This window comes from Lutjanus erythropterus, chromosome 19 (assembly GCF_056507025.1).
Source record: "Lutjanus erythropterus isolate fLutEry1 chromosome 19, fLutEry1.hap2, whole genome shotgun sequence".
Lineage (NCBI taxonomy): Eukaryota > Metazoa > Chordata > Actinopteri > Lutjaniformes > Lutjanidae > Lutjanus > Lutjanus erythropterus.
In genome coordinates, this window is record NC_139335.1 from 16487959 (window position 1) to 16508057 (window position 20099).

Consider the following 20099-nt stretch of genomic DNA (forward strand, 5'->3'; position numbering starts at 1 on the left):
TCTAACCTCCACTGAGGAGAGACGAAAGCAGAGAATAAGGCTTTGTGGCTCATTAGCTCGTTCTCAGCTAAATGCCTAAAACATAAACGTGTGTTTTGGATTTACAAATGTGCAGCTTAATTAAAATGGCTTGACTGAGAGCTCCTGTGCTGCTCATGAATACACATACATGTACACACAAACGTGTAGAGCGTGTGAACTCTTTCAACATGCCTCACTAAATCATCAGTCATCCTAGTTTGCTCAGGGATATTTTCTCTGACTCCAGGCAGTTTGGGGGCTTGACAAAGTGATGTTAGTTATGGCTCAGGATTTTTCATTCCAATTAACAAGGAAAGGCATATCAGAGCCCAGTGGCTTGATATGCTCATTAGCATAATAAAAAGAGAGCAGTGTAAATGTAGTAAAGAGAGCTTAATATCCACCAGGGCACCGTGTAAGAAAGAGTACAGGCCCTCTGCTGCCATATGTAATTCAAATTGTATTCTCAGGGGGTTGTAGAATATTGATTCTGAGAAAATGATCATTAGGACTTGTCTTTAAATATTTGTCACACTTTAACATTAGTCCATGTCCAACTAACAGGAATATATTTGAATTCTGTTATTTCAGAAAATGACAAAATTAAGAACATTTAAAATGGCAGCATACTGAAATTACCTGCTCCTTGAGTGTGGAGTTAATGGACAAAATTATGTTATGGTGCTTTTGTTTAGTTTAGGGATGTGCTGTGTAAACTTCATGTTGTATGACCTTTCTGAAATACAAAAATGTGAAGTTATGTTAAAAAGTCCACATCCTGCATCCTTATTTTCGTCCATTGATGTGTTTTGTTTCATTAATATGCTAGAATCAGTTAATTAATTTCAACAGCTGTTGTTATCTGATAGACTTTATTTTATGACTTGATGTCCAGCAGACATTATAGACATTATCAGATATTATTATCTTAACTGGAATCATAATTTCTGGAAAGATACCCTGGTTTTGAATTTTCAAATGTACTTTTGGCACTTTGAGCATCACATGCCAAGTGCCACGTAGTTCCACTACATTGGAGAGAAGGCAGACATCTCTATGGCTGACAATTTCAAAACTCTGCAACTCACACCAAAAAATTCTGATGGATAAATTACACTACAAGCCAAGAGAAAAACATTCATTTTTGATTTTGTGGTAAACTTCCCCTTTAAGAGCTGTCATCTCGATCATTACAGTGCATTAGTGAGGGACAGAAAGAGAAAGAAATGTGTCAGCAGTAGTTTCTTATTTTTCTCAGTGAGAATTTCAAAAAGCATTGTATTTTATTTAGAAAAACATTGTATTTTAATTTGAGAAATGTGTTTTATTTTGAAAAGCACATTTTATATTAAAAAGTACTCTGTTTCATTTTGAAAAGCATGGGATTTTATCTCTGCATCTGCCAGGGAGCGATCACAATAAGAGTAGGCAGAATGATATGCTAATTCCAGATAAGGCTTGACAAAGAAAACGTGCATATATCTGTATCAGCATCAGCCAAGAGTTGGAAAACATCGGCATCTCAGATACCAGCAAAAAACCCAAATCGTGCATCCCTGTTTTACATCATTATTGGCCTGTTTGTAAGCCTGTGACTGTTTACATAATAGCAAGAATAAATGGTGGAGCTCACATTAGAAGTGATAGGAAAGAGTGTGGCTGCTGTCAGTAAGACACAGCCCTTCCTCCCCTCTGCTACAGAGGGTGTGGATAGAGAGGTTTTGTGGGGAGCAGACTGCTGAGTACCAAAGTGTCTGATTGGGATAAGACCATGAAAGACGCTCAGATCACAGGCTAACGTCCTGATGGAGAAAATTAGCCTGGCCAAGAGTCCTTTTATGTGTCTCTCTCATTTAGATAAGATTAAATGGAAGGAACTCGTCTGACTCCTTCCCTATGATGTGGCAACGTTTGATCTCTGTCTCACTCGCCATTAGTCAGGTGATGGGCAGGGCTTCTCTTAGCCTGTGAAAATGTTTGGTCCAATTCAAGTTTTAAGATCTAAAGGCGAAGTTGGGAATTTTTTTTTGATATTTTTGAGATGTTACTTCTATTTCACACAGAAGTGGATGTGTTGCTGGTGTATGTATGTGTGAACAGATACATCATTTAAACTCATTAGTCCAAAATGCCCTGAGCGAATTCCACCATGCATTCCACTCCTGCTGTGCTGTTCCTGTTTTAACCATGAGATGGAGCCACTGCTCTGTCTGTAGCACTGATTCAGGCAGAGGAATGCTGTGGGAAAGCAAGTGTAGTTGGACGGCCAGGGTCAAGAGATCATACGAGACAGCTCTGGTGATTAGCCAACAAGTCCACTCCATCTTCTTACATGTCACCTTGTGTTCAAAGGAGACAGATGATGATAAAGACGTAAGGGACAAGATGGTGGGTGTGAGTTGTTTGACATGTTAACTTTGTCAGGTTCACTGCTAAAGTTTAGTTTTGACTTGTGTTATGTGACTCTACTCTTCAAACTGTAAAAAGAAAAGAAAAGAGAGCACCTAATTACAAAGCAACTGCCTTCACTAGATTTAGAGTTTTGAAATAAACTAATAAATAAGAAAGTTTTTAGTTTAGTTCAGTTTGGTAATTTTTCAACTTTCAATGCAAAAACACGAAAATCAAATCAGCTCTTGAAATTAACTCCTATTATGCCTCCCCTTTTCACAGTCAGCAGTGAACCTGATTTTACCATTATTTGGGCGCTATTTGGGTGTTTGCAATGGAAATGATTAAAATATTAACCATTAATCACATTAACTTCAATTAATTTACTCACCAATTTTTGTTTTTGCAGTGTATCATCATCTCTTATTCCTTATTATTGTCTCTTCTTCTGACTTCTGCTCTCCATCTGTGTGCATTTCATTCACATTTAAAAACTTTTAACACTCCTTTCCTCCCTCTCTCCATTATTATTTTTTTTCTGCGTGAGTGTGACAATGACATTGTCCTTGTTGTTGCATTAGTCAGACACTGATGCGGATGTAAACGCCTCACGTCTCTCTCTCACACACACACAGGCCAGAGTGTTTCCACTGATCTTGCCTCCAGGTGGTTTTGGAATATGGTGGAGAGTGTGCAGGGGCAGAAGGATGTTTGTGTCCCAAGGTCAGACTGCTTTCCTGAGGGTGCTCAAGGCTGAGACCTGGGCCCACTGGCTCTGCACCTGGAGGTCAGGCTAGGGTATGGATGTCAGGCTGCTTTAATCAGCCAAGCTGCAGCTTCTGAGGCTCTACATGGTGTTCTCATTTTCTTCTGTGTGTGTGTGTATGTGTGTGTGTGTGTAGCTCTGGCCTGACTTGCCACTGCTTTGATCTCTGGGCCTCAGACTCCAGACACATCTGATTCAATTATCCTCATCCACCTGTTGACTTAGAGGCCCAAGATTGCAAAGCTTGGCCCCGTTATCCAAGTTTCATGGCTGCATGTGTTTGTGCATGTGCATGCAGGTGTGTGTGTGTGCGTGCGTGCGTGCATGCACAGACAAACCAGTATGTGAGAGAGATGTGTGAGTAAGTTCATGAAAGCTGAAGTTTGTAGGATTTTATTTGAAATATTTGATGATAATTAATTCTGAATTAGTAAACAATATTATTGCAACATTACCTATATCAGTACTGTACATCTGTCCCTCTAAGGTGCTGTACATATTAGAGACCAATCAATGTATCAGGTGGCTGATATATCTGTATCGCCATGTACGTTGACAGACATGCAACTTTTTGCAGAACATGCTGAAGAAAACCATGCTTGGGGTGATTTAGATTTAGCATGATGGGGAACGTTTATGAGGACAAGAGGAGCTCCCTATATGATAAGCTTCTTGTTTTACAACTTGCCCTTTACTGACTGACACTAGTAAAATATTCAGCAAATGACTGATAATGAACAGCAGGTGTTTATTTAGCTATTTCTTTTATAGATATATGTATATAAATACATCTCTCTCTCAAGAATGGTGCAGAATCAGTGGAAACCCCACATAGAAATGGTCTATTTTCATTCCAGCTTAAAAATGCACTTTATCAGTCAATTTTTAACCTCTAAAATTGTTATTGGTCTCAGAAATCATATATCAGTCATGCCTCAGTTGTTGTTTTTGCTGCCTTCACATTGTAACTGACATGAAAATTAATGTAGAATTAGAATCAGGTCACATACACAATCATACGCAGTACAGTGTATAGTTAAATTTCTTCTCTGCATTTTATCTATCCTATCCTTATGAGCTGGGTATAGCCATTTTGAAGCGTACTGGGACCAACTCCAGTTATAAGCCAGTGCTTTGGTCAAGGCCTCTGCCAGAACTCTACAATACTTTAACTCTACAATACTCTATATTGTGATTTTTCATCTGACTGCTCAATGGAATTCTTGAATGAATTAACTAACTCACCAGATTCAATAAGACGCTGGCTCCTCCTGAAAACTTTGGTGCTTTGGAAGCGATAGCAGGGTTCAACATTAATGGGAACCAATGGCCTGTGGCCACCAAATATTCCATATATTAGAGTTTGTAGTTTATGTAATTTTATCCCCTGATTGCGAACCTTCACCAACACAATGTGACAGTATCTTAAACATCCTGATTCAGTGCGCCATTTAGTTCTATGAAAACAGCGAAACATTGAAGGCTGGCTGCTCATATTTCGGGGGTACTGAAGTCTGGGTTTACTAAACCTACTTAAACTGTTAACACAATTCTTACAGAAGAACCACAAACGCAAAACAAAGACTATGAAAAAATATAATGGCAACAAAAATTAGAGTGAATGGAAGCAGGAGTTTTAAAAGGCTAAACATGACACATCTCAGCTCTTAATATATTGCAGTGTTATGTCACCAGTTTCCTTGGTCAGCTGAGAAATCTAGCTTGTTTTTCACCAGAAACACCAGATCACAATTAATGTTCATATATATGTTTACATGTGGCTTGGTGGCCTGTAGGACCAGTGCCAGTACCTGACCAGTGGATAGTATCTATCTAGTATCTAATATCTGAACCAGAATCTTGTCTACCAGAATCATATTTACCAAAATCACTTCGAAATGATCACTTAAAGGTTTGAAATATTTGCTGTGATTTATTGGTAGAATATGGCAGAAATTGAAATATTCATGAAATATTCATTCAAGTATAGTCACATGAAAAATTGTGTTTTCGTTACCTTAGAATGAGCCTTTTATATGCGCAGTGGGAGTAGGTCCTCTTCCATGAAGGCTGCCCTGTTGCACCACCATGGTGTCACAGTAGCCCAGAATGGGCAAACCAAACACTGGCTCTAGATACGGCCTTTTGCACAAGTTTTGCGGCCACCGTAGTTTCTTCTACAGGGGAAGGGAGATGATGTGTTTGCAATCTGCAAGCTAAATGTACTACACACTGGTCCATTAAAAAAATTACTTTACTATTAGGGATTTCATTTCATGTCATTTCAAAATTGATCAAAATTAACTTTTGATTTCAATAATTCAAATCAAGGGCAGAATCAGCAAGTCTCCCAGTATTTCTTTTTTCTTTCCACCTGCATCTACTTGCTGCATTTAGGGCATGTCTGAAGAAAAAAAAAAACAACACTTCAAAGATGGTACAGCGTAGCTTATCAGCTGTTATCAGAGAGTTGTTAGGACATAAAACCAATGACCTGTTAATCTTTACAAATCAAGACTCAATAGCCTTGAATGGCAAAGCTGTCAGTGCAAAAAAAAATCTAATCCAATTGTGACCTTAAAATCAAAAATCAATTCAAATCATGGATTTGGAGAATCTTGACAGGCCTATTTATTATGTGACAAAGTCAGGGATTAGTTTAGTTTAGCTAAGCTTCATATAACCAGGATATGTCACGGAGACCTCGTTTACAAGAGATAAATAACTACAACATCACAACTTGACAATTCAGTCATTTTACACACACTGATTAAAACAGTCAGAAGAACATTTTTGTTCCTGAGAGGACCTGGAATTCTTATAGCCAAAGAACTATATTAGATAAAACTCCAGTTTTTAAAGCTTTTGCAGGAAGTAAAGGTAAAATAGCACAGCAGATCATTAATATAAATCCTTAGTATATAATGCAACATATTAACATTACTGCATGCAGTCTTCAAACGGTGTATAGAGCCATTGCAGCCAACAAATGATTACACTTGAAGCAGACATTTCAGGAACATAACAATAATTGAGCTAGCCTTCCATTCTCTAGTCAGTGCTGTAATGTAAATAGCTACTAATACATAAACTGGGATAATATTTATATTAACAAACAGAGTTGCAAGAAATATTAGTATTGCATTGGTATTGTTTGCATGTTCCCTATATTAGGGTATTTGAGGTAAAAGATAGAAATTACAAAGATGACTCTGCTTGCACAAATATCCCTCCTCTTCTACATTCAGAAGTCTTTCCAGAAACCTCCTGGCAATAGTGCTTTGCTTCATGTGATAACACTGCCTGTGACGAATGAGGTTCAAAATTCTCAATAGCAGGAATGCTTAAAAAATTACATGGGAGGAAAAGAACCCCCATAGGCTCTGAGTGTGAGAGTGTGAAACAGTGCCCTCTAGGACAGAATTTGACGTCTTTATTAGATGACAGGAATGTTTTTTTTTTCTTCATTGTAGTCCTACATCTTCCCGTCTCCTCTAACATCTTCATTCAATTAGCATTAGTGGGCCATTAGTGCCTCATGTGGCTGCGTTTAATAAGATAGTGAGCTCAGCTATGCCTTTGTGTGCGCGAGAGACAGAGTGTAGAGAGAATGGGAAGTGTTTGTGTGCATGTTTGCAGATGAATATAAGCAGTTTCCCTGTGAAGCTGCTTGTTTAAAACATGATGGACATGATGAGAGACAATGATTGAGGTGTGTGATTATAAAAGGATTGTACAAGCCATAGACTGGTGCCCTGTGGGCTGTCCATGGAAACAAACTGATGTATAGCAGAGACGTTTATTGTTAAGACGGGATGAAATGCAGACCACAAACCATGCAACCAATGCCAGATGTTGATCTGTGTAAATAGCAAGGCAGGCTGCATACGCAAGCACATTCATACCCAAACAGAGGGACAAAAGCAGACTGCAGAGACATGCATGCTGGAGGCAGTGTTGGGCAACTTCAGGAAGTGTAATAAGTTATTTACTGCTCCTTTAAAAAGTAATAATATTACTTTACTTTTTACTTGGTATCAAAGTAATTGGTTATGTTGCTCTGGATACTACTTTAATACCTTGTTGGTGGCCTTGTTGCATTCCAGAGTTCAAGTTAACAGTTCCAGTGAACAGCTGACCCCCAGCAAGCTTTTGTTGTTAGCTGTCCAGATGTTGGCTGTGGTGGAAACCAAATCTACATCTTTATGATGCAGTCTGAGACTAGGCCTAGGTCTCCACACATTACATTATTTTGAAAAATGCTAAAAAATGTCAAGGAACTAAGGAGGGGGGCAAGGAAGGGGTGCGCATGACGACCACTGTAGGGGGCGTGGCCTTGTGGGTCTGTAGTTTGTGAGGCCGGGATTGCTGGAAGTCAGAGCCAGCGATGTCAGAGCTAACCAGCCACGAGCAGCTGCTATCAGACTGTCTGTGTCCGTGCTGGAAACACAGTGTCTGCTGGGGCTTGACAGTCACTATAAAGCACATTCAGATGTCCATGGAAGCGACTCATCTCCAACAAACAATGGCAGCTTCTGAAGAAGTTAACATAGATACTTTGATAGCAGCGTACCAGAACTGGAGAATATTTTTTCTTTAAAAGAAGACCAAAGAACACCACTGAAGGCTTTCCTCAATGGAAAAAAATTACTGGCTTTGGCAAGAGTTTGATCTGATTGGTTGGAGTCAACCTGTTAGACATGACAGACAGATGCTTCATCCAATCACCTGCCAAGTGCTTTTTGAAAGTGACTGCCCATTTCCAAACAGTTTCTAAGGACAACTTCCCAGATGGTTTGGCATGTCAAGTTATGAGAGTCCCACATATTTGCTTCAGTGATGTTACAGTGCCAGTTGAAAGAAAACTGAAAGCAGCTTCTCTAATCATTAGTAAATCATTAAAGAAAATACTGAAACCTCAGTACAACACACAATAAAGAAATGGACAGTTCACGTTGCTTGTTGAGTAGAGGTGGGTAGAGGTGTGGTTGGGGGTTGGGGTCTCTAAATTGGAGCAAAAAATATTTTTGGAGCCCATCTGCACATACAAATTGCAGTAATGCAACATTATTTGGATTAGTAATTGCTGCTTGAAAATTATAATCCCTTATGCTATATATTACTGGGTAAAGTAATAATATTATAGGAATGAGTTACTGAGTTTTACGTTACTGCCCAACACTGGCTATAGAGTAACGTCTCATATTAATCTTTCTGTTTGTCTCTCTCTTCCAGGAGATGGCTGTATGAGGAAAAGACCCCGTCACGACCCATGTCCTCCAGTCCAGTCAAACAGTCTCTCAGACATGATGCCAGGATGGTTAGTTCATCACCTTGTTTCAGACTGCCAGCCACACCTCTGGACTTGAGGAGCATACTTATCTTAAGATGCAACAAGTGTGGTTTTCAGATTTATAGATTGCTGAAAGGTGGCTGTGATGACACATTGAAATACAGTATTAATAGCAACCCTGCTGACACCAATACGAATAGTAGCCAGGTTTTGCTTTCGTCTTTAATGTGGACCAATTTGGAAATTCCTGAACTCATTTCCCCATGAAGCCGGAGGAAATTCCCTGAACTCATAAGCTGCGTGTGCAAACAACAATGGTTCCTAATGGTTCGATGAGGGATGACAGTATCATACCCTCAGCTCTCAATTTATTAAGCACACAGATAAAAGAGTTCAGTTTTTGTCAAAACTGTTTTAGAAAGGTGTTGATTGAACAGTCTATAGTTTGTGGTGCTGTTGAATTGCTTTGCATTATAGTGGGAGGTGTTTGTGTTATATTATTTATTCTTATTCATTTAACGTCAATACTAAAGAGACCTCTCAGTATAACACAACAAAATTCAATGACACCATGAACTAGAGCCTTCAAAATGATCATTAAGTTGAATCAACACCTCTCTAAAACAGTTAAAATTAAGAGTGAACGTTATAACCATGATCAAGGTTTGTCGATCAATCAGAGGCTGTGTTCCTGACTTCTGTGTAACAGTGCTGATCCATTAATGTATGATCTCAACATGAGTTTGACCCTTCAAAATAAAATTTGTTCGTCACATCCCTAATTTAAGAGAAGGCAAAAATTTCTCCAGTCGATATCTCCAAAACACAGCAACTCACACCAAAACAATCTAGATGGACAAGTCGCACTGCGGGAAAGATGGGAGGTAAGATAATATTGATTTGGGGGTGAACTATCCCTTAATGCTTTGAAAAAGAAACCTATCATGTAAAATAACCAAAACTGTTTCGAACTGTGACAGAAAACTGTGTGATTCATGTAGGATCGCATAATATGTTTTCAGGGCCTTTTAATGTGTTGCTCTGATCAAATCATCATGAATCTACTCTGTGTGTTCATGGTACAAGCTGGTGTACAATTCATTGGCACAACCGCTCGTACATCTGTTGCCAAAACCGTTTGAAGCCATTCATACTTATCAGCGTTTCACACAATGCGTTGAATTCCTGGTGCGATACAGAGTCTGTGACACACTGCTTTGAACAGCCAGTGACCCGCATGCTCAGCATTCCTAGATATTGAAATGAAACGTTTACTCTGTTTGTTCGAGGGTGAGGCCCTGGGACCTTAATGCCTTTTTAATCAGAAGGGGCATTTAATCCTGAGCTATTCCATTCAGCAATTTCTCTGTGTCAGTGCAGTTCCGCTGAGGTACTCCCAAGGTCCACACTCCATCAGATCCTAATCAAATTCAACAACATCTCTCCTTTCCCTATCGCTCTCTCAACTTTATTAGATATTTCCCCTATTTCAACCTTGCTGCCCAACCTCGATGTGAGTAAACTGATCTTGTATCAACAGAACCCCTGGAAGCATTTGTATTATACTGCATAAAACAAATCCGGAGGCCCATTGTAACAAAAGGCCGGGGAAAACAAGAATGACAGGCAGTGTAGCTAGCTGCATATGCCCCTCTTGTGGAATTTACTGCATGACGGAAATGATGTGGAACTGCCAAACATCTGGAGTACTGTATGTGAGAGGGAGGAGAGTGAGGGAGCAAAGGGTGGAGAGATGGAGATAACGAGGGAGTTGAGTGCTGTTCGTATGGGAGGAGAACACATGTGGGTGTACTGTATGTCTGTAAGCTTTTAAAGAACCCCTTTGTTGCTGCCAAGGGATGAATTACATTGTGTCAAAATGAAAACCTCCATCACTGTCTGTTGTTCGCATCCTCAGGCCAAACTGCCAATCAAAGGAATCATTTAAATTCCCTCCTCTAATTTATAGCACCAGTCCCCCTTAATTTCCACTTTCTTTCTGCTGTTTACGCGCTCTTTCACTCCCCTGTTTCCTCCTCAGGTGGATGGCGGGCTGAAGGCAGATATGTCTCCCGATGACAGTGACCTGGAGGCTCGTCTCAACAGCTGGAACCTGGGGGTGAGTCCAGGGGCATGCCTTGAGCTTCTTGGTTACATGCACCTGTCAACATGCTGCAGCTCACCCACAGTGACAGTGAATCTGAATTCCTGAGCTCACGAGTAGATCTAAATCAATAGTGCAATGTAGGGCTGCCCCCAAAAATGCACAGGGATACCATTTCAGTGAGGAAGTATAAATAAATATAAAAGGGGAATCACAAATATATTTTTATATTAGCTGGCACACCTATTTAAAAAAAAACCCAAGTGACAACATGCACTAGTGATTACCTGATGAGAGTGGCTGGTAAACATAATTCAGCTCTTGTTGTTTTTAGCTGTGTCATTGTAATGCAATTAAACAGTGTGGCAGGCTGTAAACTTTACCACAAAATCACCACAAAACTAACTGTGATGGACGTGGAGAAGAGTGATAGAAACAGTGCTCAGGTGACACTTTCAGCCAACCCAGCAGACTGCGTAATGTTCAAGGCAGGTAATAGACCTTTTTTCAAAGAGCAAGATATATTTTGTTTAACCAGAAACAACTGTTATGTTGGTCTCTCCAAACTGGCATTTTAACATTGTCGTCATCGGCTACATTCATTCTCAATGGGATGCGCAGGGATCACATCATAGATGGCAAAGAAAGGTGTTAAAACACGAAAAAAGAAAGAATTATTGATCGTTTGTATTATACGCACAAATCTGATGTTTGGGGCTGTCCCTGACTGTAAAAAATCTCAGGGACAGCCCTAGTGCACTGATGCTGAGTTAGCTGTATTCCTTACATACTGCTTAATAAAGGGTGTTTAAAACCCATTCACCCATGTCCTCTTGAAAACACATCCATTAGGCAGCTCTCTGCTGTTGTAGGACGTGAGGGTGGGATGAGGAGTAGGAGAAGGGTTGTGTAAACTGAGCATTTGAAGATCAGTGCACCCCTCCTATCTCTGTCTGGAGTGCACCAGGCCAGGGTTTGATAAGCACTCTGCCCTCATGTCTTTTATTCCCTTATTTGTTCCCTATCTCCTCACCTGCATGACCTCGAGTCTCTCTTTTTCTTTTTCATTTGCTTGTCACCTCCATCCTTTCTCCCTCATTGTTCACATAGTGATGTTTTCAACAGAACAGCCCTTCTCTTTCTGTTTTTTCCTCTCCTTCTTCAACTGTTTTTGCCACCCTATCTTTCGCTCTCTGGCACTTTCTCCCCTGTCTGTCTGTCTATCTCTCTTTCTCTGACTCTCTCCCTCTCTCGTTCAGTACTAGGGTAATCTGAGGTATCTATCAGCAGACGTGAAGCCGTGCACTGCTCCGTTCTGCACTCCTCTGTGTTGAGAAGCTGATAAGAAGCATTGCTTGGCAACGCTCCCCCAAGCCTGCATCTTTCAAATCAACAGATGTTCCTTCACACACACACACACACACACATAAACCCCCTTCAAGTTTACAGAAGTTTTATAGATGCACTGCTTCAAAGCGCCCTGTTCCTACAAAATTTCAGCACAGCCCAGCATCACTCTTATCTAGAGCATCTTTAACTTTGCTTTAGATGTTCTGAAGCAGCCCATATCAGTTTGTTCATTTCACCTCTAATGTAATAAAGTCGGTGTACTCAGCATGGTGGCCATACTGGACAGTAGACAAGCAGATTGCTTCAGACTCAGATAGGAGTTTCTTTAGGAGACACAAAACCTGAGTCAGCTGGACCACCATCTGTTTAATCTTTCACTTCGTCTGTAGCAACAGAGTTTTATCTCTAATGTTAAGAGTTACAGTAGAGTTGAGCCCAGCTCAGACCAAAGACTCACAACAAGACAAAACCATTTAAGGTTCATTTATGTTCCCTTTAGGTACAAAACTTATGTACATTTCAAACAATGTAACTGTCACTGCCCATATACTTCCATGCTTTCTCTATGACAACAACAAACACACAGATGCTGGAGGAGGTTGTAGTAATGAACCTTTTGAGAAAGAGGCAAAAGGGGAGGCAACATTGTAGATGGTGGTGGTCTGTGCAGCAATACATACAAAATGTGTGTTAAGTATCCACAAAAGGCTTCATCTGTATGTGTATCTAATGTAGAGGAGAAATGAGCTTTTAGAGTATTGTAGCAGTGTGAACTGGCCCGTCTCAGCTCGACTCAAGCCAGTTGGCTGGCTGGTTTTAGAATATCTTCTGTTTCAACAGCAAATCAGCTCATTACAAAGTCAGTAAACTGTCAGTAATGTCAAAGTTCTGGACGAAGGAAAGAGACGATCACCTCATCACTTTGTTTGATGATCAATCGTGTCTGTATGACAGAAGGCTTTGGGACACATTCAGACAGAATCAGGCATGGTGTGGCGTGTTTATTAGTAAAACCAATTAATCAATTGAGCCACACTCACTCCGCACACACCTTTTGTTATTTTGCCATTTAATCAATGCTGGAAATGCGTCTGCAGCAGTAACTCACTATAACTGTGCTCATTCATATTTTCAGACGAAAAATTATATGCAGCTACAAAAAAGCCCAAAGAGCTCACAGTTTGAGCAGATGTACAGAGTCGTTGCGATGGAGATGATAGACCATCTCGTCTACTTGCTTTGGTATAAACTGGAAGGTTTTCAGAGCATTGCAGAATGGTGCATTGCAAAAGTTTCAAATAATTCTGTTGTGAATCTTTGGTCTGCACTGGGCCTAAGGTGCGGCGTACACTGACCTGCCCGTAAAGAAAACACAAGCATGCAAACTAGAGAAAATTGAAAAAAAACTTGGCCTATTTTTGTCAAACAACGCAGAATTCAATGGAAATCCCTGCCACTTGGCCGTCCATTGTCTGTGGTTAGGTGGGTGTGCTGACGGCTTGCTCAACGTTAGTCCGAAACTAGGAAGCCATCAATCACTGTGTGTTTGTTTGGCTGGAGAGCCAGGCCTTGTGATGTGGAGTGTTGTTCCTCTTCTGCGTCAGTCCATCCATCCACGTCAGGTTCCAATGACACAGGACAGCGTGCCAGCTGTGAGGCTGGACAAACACGTGCACACACAGGAGCATGTGTGTGGGCACGCAGAGAAAGAGTGTGCACACAGGCTTACGTGTGCACCAAGTCCAAGTTTAGTATTGCCCGGTGCCAACATTACACCACAGCATTTAGTCTACATGTCTTCCTTGCCCTGTGGGCTGTGCTCAATCACGGCTGATGACTGGCTGTCTGTGGGTATAAAAAGAAATCCCATTCTTGTTTGCAGCCTGGGCACTAGTTTAGAAGGATATTGATTGATTCATCACTTGGTGAATATAGATTTTTTTTATTTTAGCCAGTGCCAAATTTAAGTTGCAATTCATCACACATCATGGCACACACCACTGATGCTGCTCTGCACTGACTACACTGAGTGGTCTGTTGTTATGCATGTGTCTTTCTGTGAGTACATGTATTACAGTCTAGGGCTGGGTAATGTATCATTATTTTATCAATATATAATATCAGTGAATTGACTGTTCTAGGTATTATCTGGCTACCAAATTAGTCAGTATATACACATTACTGATGATTATTAACCAAAAGTCTCATTCTGTTATTCAAGTTGATTAAAATTAAAATATTCATTTTCCATAAACTTAAGAACTTATGAACATGAGTTCATCTAACTCAAAGTCATTTGATTTGAAATGATGAGTTGACTGAAGGTACTGTACAGAGTTCAGTCATCTCATTAAATTATGTCTCTAAAGAAACAGAATGAGCGTATTATTAGACTTCCCTTCCCTTATTTTTTATAATGAGAAGAAAAGTAACATCAGTTTGACTTAAGAGTTGTTAGTTCAATTTAAAGGCATGATATGCTTTTTTTTTTTTTTTTTTTTGGTTACAAACAGTGTATAGACTCGCATATAAATACTCCCTTTCAATCATCATTTATGAGTGACTAGTGTGTGGTAGTGTCTGTAATAGATCCCGCCCTCTGCCTGTATTCCCATAATCTTTCATTATTTTGATGTGCTTGGGACACTTCACCAACCCAAAACATGCAAAAGATGAAAACATTAGGTGCACTTCAAGGATGGGCCCAAAATCTAGATGAAAATAAAATAAACACTGCACTGATGATAAAGGTGTAAAGTAATGGTTGGCAGTCTGGAATGATCAGAGGCACTCTTAAAAATCTTTTATTAATTCATGGATATGCAAATGTGTTTTGACTCTGCAGGCTTCATCAGGACATAAAATTGAATTAATACCAAGTTTATTTCACTAGAAAGGTTGATTTGTTTTGAATCATTACAAAATTACCTTAACATGCCTTTTGGTTTTTGGTTAAAAATATTGTGATATTTGATTTTGTCCATGTTACACAGCCTTACTGTCAGTATTTTTCTATTAAATCTGATGTTTTTGGATTGATATTACTTTGCATTAATGTGTATGTTGCCTTTTACTGCTGTAGATGTTTAAGGTTTAGCTGAGTCTACCATCAACATGATTGTGTGCAAGCCGGATGTCCCCCTTTGTTCAAGGCTTACAGTATGTCAGCCCACAAAACATCTGACCTGTTTTTACCTGCATCATGCAGACTTAGTCTGGAGGCAGAGTGACTTTCATCTATTTCACCTGTCACTGGCTCGCCCTGAAGCAACAAATTGTGACTTTATCCTCATACAGTAGCTGTAACTATTTTGGTCCTGAGCTCTGAGGTTCTTTCAGGTCCTGCTTCTTCATCTCTAATTCATTCTGAGTTAGCTTTGCGTGGGTTTTGCCACCTCACAACACATTTTTTTTTACCACTGAATGAGCCTCATGCTACCCACCTCCCTCTCTGCATCTTCCACCGACGACGACTCTTCCTTCTTGTTCTCCTCCTTCATCCCCATGTCGAAGAGATTAGCAACAGAGCTGTTTATTGGGCGTCATTGCTGTCATCTCCAAAGTCAGCTCTACTGCTTTGAAAGGCCGTGATCTTGCCGCTAGTTGGCAGCCCCTACAGACAGCCTCAGTGCATGAGAGAAACACTGTATGATGCTGCGGGTTCACAAGAAAATAATGGGGTCATAAACTAACGTCAAATAGTGGAAGGAAAATAGCAGGTTGTCAACAGTTTGTGTCACAGTTACTGAGGTGTATTGATGTAATGCTGCAGAGTCACTTGGACTGTGACCCTTTTATGTTCAGGTAGTTTAGCGGCTCAGTCTTTTTTTCTAGCTCTTGTGTTTCATATTATAATCAAAGAACATGCCGTGGCTGTGTTTGGCAAGGATGTATACACATTTGTCTCCATCTGAAGGTAAACGGACCGGGGATAGCTTACAGATTAGTGGTCCTGAGTGTTGACAAAAAGACTGTGTCGGGACAGCAAAGGGGGCCGAGAGCGGAAACAGAGTTGGCCACACACACAATGCCTTGAAGTAGCCAGACGCATTCTGTCTTTCTAAATAGACAAAAGTTGTCGGAAGAGACTCCAGCCACAGAACCAGGCTTTTGATGTGCTCCCCGCATTGTTTATGACAAACTGAGGGCGGAGGTTAGATTCTTATAGTGGTAAGGCTTTGTAGGAAAGGAAGAAGAGAAAGAGAGTTCTAAAGTTTTTCTTTTACTCTTTCAGATTGAAAACCCCAGGTATTTGCGAGAGAAGCCCATTCCCTTGTCTCCGGTAAGTTGTCAAGGGTGGGTTAATTCAGTGTTACATAGAGAAAAGGGCTGCTTTTGAACTCCTCAGTCACCTCATCACTGACTCTTGCTCCTTTTTATCTCTGTAGATTTTCAAGTCAAGTTTTGGGAGGAACAGCACCATGGCTGATGATCAAGTCCCACAACTTGTACAGAGCAATGGGGTATGCACCACAGTAAGCAACAGTGTTGTAGTCAAGACCACCTAAACGGAGACCAAGTCATGACCAAGACCAAAATGAATTGAGACTGAGAAAAGATCAAGACAGGGCCAGACAGAAAGAGAGCTAACGCACAGTGACTTGAGTCTGGACTTTAAGCAATGGCGGGGGCACATCAAACATTTAGGGGAAAACTGTTCTGCAATTTGAGCCTGCAGAAAAAGCACCATCACCTTTACGCCTCAAACAACTCTCTTGGATGGAAAGCAGCAGCTTATCTTATGATCACAGTGTTCTAAGCAGACGGAGGGATCGTAAGAGGTCACTGAGATAAGCTGGAGCTTGCCCATTCAAAGCTTTGAAAACAAAAAGTAAAATCTTGTAGTACAGTCTAAATTTCACTTGTAACGAGTACAATGACATTAAAATCGCAATCACGGTTTTCTAGATTTTGTTGGCAGGCATGTGGCTGCATTTTGCAATAGGTGACGGTGTGACAGTTTGGCCTGGCTCTGATATATATTGCATTGCAGTAGTCCAGACGAGAAGAAATAAAGACAAGCTTAAAACTCTGAGATGGTAAAAAGATGACAGCTCCAGACCAATCTCAAGCACTACCTGAGAGCCTCTACAGTATGTGATAAAAATCATAATTCTGATGCCATCTCTTTGTATATACAAAGGCACTACATGGTATTTAAGACTGCCCTTTACAGTATGCCCACTCCAGTAAGCCCAGATCCCTGCTACTCACAATTCAGTAGGCCCAGTATTTGTATAGAAGCAAGTGTTGAACACACACAGGGGTTAAAGCTCCCTTGACTGCTTTATGGCAATAGACGCCCCCGCAGCCGTGTACATACATCCTTGTGCATAGTTTGTATTGTCGAAATGGTCGAGGCGAGCGTTCCTCTCAGAAGACAAAAAATAATGCCGGCTCCCAGTGATGACAGTTTTTTCCTTATGTGGATTTAAGCTGAAAATCCCATTCTGAAAGCATGCTTTGAAGTCCCCTCTGCCCCTCCCCACCGCTCCCGAACCACCACTCATTCCCCCCACCATCCGCCTTTACCCGCACTGTTAAATATAAAACTGAGCATGACTTGGCTGTAATAGCCGTGGCTTTTCATGTCTGCTCGGGGGAAAGCGCTCCAGTCAGTCAGATCGGCCTCACCGGGTGAGGGCAGAGAATGGAGGGAGGAAGGACAGAAAAAAATGGACAGAAAGTAAGAAACACACAGAGACAGGATGGACAAGGATGGCTTCTTCTCCTGTCATAACAAAGATCTATTTGTGAACGCCAAAAGAGGATTCACATGCGTGGACGCACATACTCCTCTGTTCACGTCCATCCAGTCGGTTGGTCTACCTTTGGGCTGATATTGAATGTAGCAACACCAATACGAAAACATTAAAGCAGCGTCCCATGCTGTTTGATCCTGCCTCAGACTGGCTGACTGGCTACGCACAGCTGTGTGTGGTGGGAATATAAATTTATCACGTCTCAGAAGATCATATTTAACCTCCACGGCAACTTAACTTTGATATACATGGAGTTACCAGTTTATTAGGTACACCAGCAGAGTTTGATAGAAACCATGGCTTGTGGCCACCAAAAGTTTTTCTGTGGCCTCAAAATATTTCATGTAGGTGGCCCCCAGTGGCCATCAAGTTTTATCTCCATACTGCAAGCCTTCATGAACACAACGTTACACAGTAACACAGTACTCGTCACCGGCTAGCTACTGATATGTTGGGGCTACTGAATTATGGGTTTACTAAGCCTGCTCAAACTCCCAAGACAATCCTGGATTGAATGGAAGCAGGAGTGGAGTTAGCCAGAATATGACACAGCTGAGGACATAATGTACTGCAGTGTGTGCCACCACTTTCATCAACTAGCGGAGGAGTCTAGCTCATTTGTCTTGGGAAACAGTGCCTTCAAGAAACACTACATCACAACTCATGGGAAAAGTAGACAACACAAGTGTCAGCATTAAAGAGGACTGTGTGAAGTTCTTCTAAATAGCTCTGTCTGTGTTGTGTATTGTTGCAAGTTTATATTTTAACAACCAAAAATGTACTTTTTCTTTCAAATTGAGGGGCTTGGTGGACCTTAGTGTCTGTCTCAGATCAGCACTGTCTACAGTATTGCAATGCAGTTTAATAGCCCTGCAATGAATCGTATTGTGTGAAGCTTATAATGGTCAGTTTATGCTAACATTGAGTCAGAGGTTGTTGATTCAACTCTACAGCCATTTTTGAGACTGTGGTTGTTGGTTATTATATTGACGGATGATTTTATTTTTGTGTCCTCCTCTGTTATGGAAGTAGTATGTACGGTGGACAAAATACCTTGCACATTCAGTTTCAGTCTGCATGTAGGTGGCCTTGATTTATAGCATAAAGAAGCTGTAGGAAACTGAACTGGCTTGTCATTTCCACTGAGGCCAGAATACTCTCAATATGGGAACCAGTTCAGGAAAGTCACAGAGAATCTCTGGGAGGGACACATTGGGAAATGAGACGAAATGGTGCAGAACTGGAGTTTTTTCTTCTCCATGGTACTTAGAGTTGTGCTGTTTGCCTACTGTTGCCAATATATTGCATGTTGTATTCTCTCTTATACAGAGGTTATTTTTTTAATAGAATGAAAATAAAGCTGTAGGGAAAGTGTGAGTGAAAAAAAGTGTGTCCATGCATTGAAAGAGAGACTATTGAAATATATATAGTGTGTGTGTTGTGGCCTTACCTTAATTCTTGTGAGGTTTGTAGAAGTCACTGCCAACAAATAGCTTTTTAGCCTTACTAGCAGCATGGCTCAAGGGATAAAATTTTTTCGGTCACTTGTTTGTTCCTCTGTTTTGTTCCTGACTGAAATCGGCTAGATGGATTGTTGCAAAATTTTGCACAGCCATTGATGGTCTCCTGAGTATGAATCCTGATGTCTTACATGATCCCCGGACTTTGTATTGAGGGTGCTGTAGGTGCAGCATGAAAAAGCAGCTAATGGGCAGACTGTGATTCCTCAATTCATTTTCCGTTAAATAACAGTTTATTTGTATGACTTTTTATGACTATATTGAATCATTCATTTAGGTAATTTGTGAAGGACATAAATGGATTGCAACTTGCATTTCATTTTACAGCCCTCTGTTGTAGAATGAAAGACTGTGCCTGAGTACAGCCTACCAGAGCGACGAGCATGGCTGCAGACTTAGCCTTCTTTGTAGTGTTTAGCAGGAGGCTTTGGGTTCAGGTTTTTTTTTAATACCTTTACACCAGAAACAGCTGTGGCCGGAGGCATTTTGTTCTCTGGCTGTCCATCCGTCCATCCCTTCCCATTCTTATGAACACAATATCTAAAGAACGTGTGACCTGTGACAGAATTTCTTCAAATTTGGTACAAACATCCACTTAGACTCAAGGTTGAACTGAGTAGAGTTGAAACGTCGAGGTCACGGTGACCTCACAAAACATGTTTTGGCCATACCTCAAGAATTCATACTACAAAAATTTCATGCAACTGTCTAAACCGATAAAATAATGAGGTGCTGACATATATCCAAATGGTCAGCTTCACTGTGACATCATCATGTTTAGCTTTCTATCAGTCCTCTGTACTCCTCTGTCGCTACGTGAAGACAGCCTGTTTCTCAGTGGAAATTATTCACTGGAACCATACATGTCAACATAGTGATAACCTTGATTTTG

General features: G+C 40.7%; 1 protein-coding gene across 3 annotated transcripts in view; it reads left to right on the forward strand.

Moving 5' to 3' along the window:
* Positions 1–20099, forward strand: part of cep112 (centrosomal protein 112) — a 139817-nt gene that overhangs the window by 4682 nt on the left and 115036 nt on the right. Inside the window, exons 5-8 of one of the 3 annotated variants that reach the window (XM_084744375.1) lie at positions 8414–8498; positions 10513–10590; positions 16160–16207; positions 16314–16388. In XM_084744375.1, coding sequence (XP_084600501.1) covers positions 8414–8498; positions 10513–10590; positions 16160–16207; positions 16314–16388 — 286 coding nt within the window. Of the gene's footprint in view, positions 1–8413; positions 8499–10512; positions 10591–16159; positions 16208–16313; positions 16389–20099 lie in introns of those variants that run through there. The other 2 variants (XM_084744373.1, XM_084744374.1) reach the window with 2 other exon arrangements.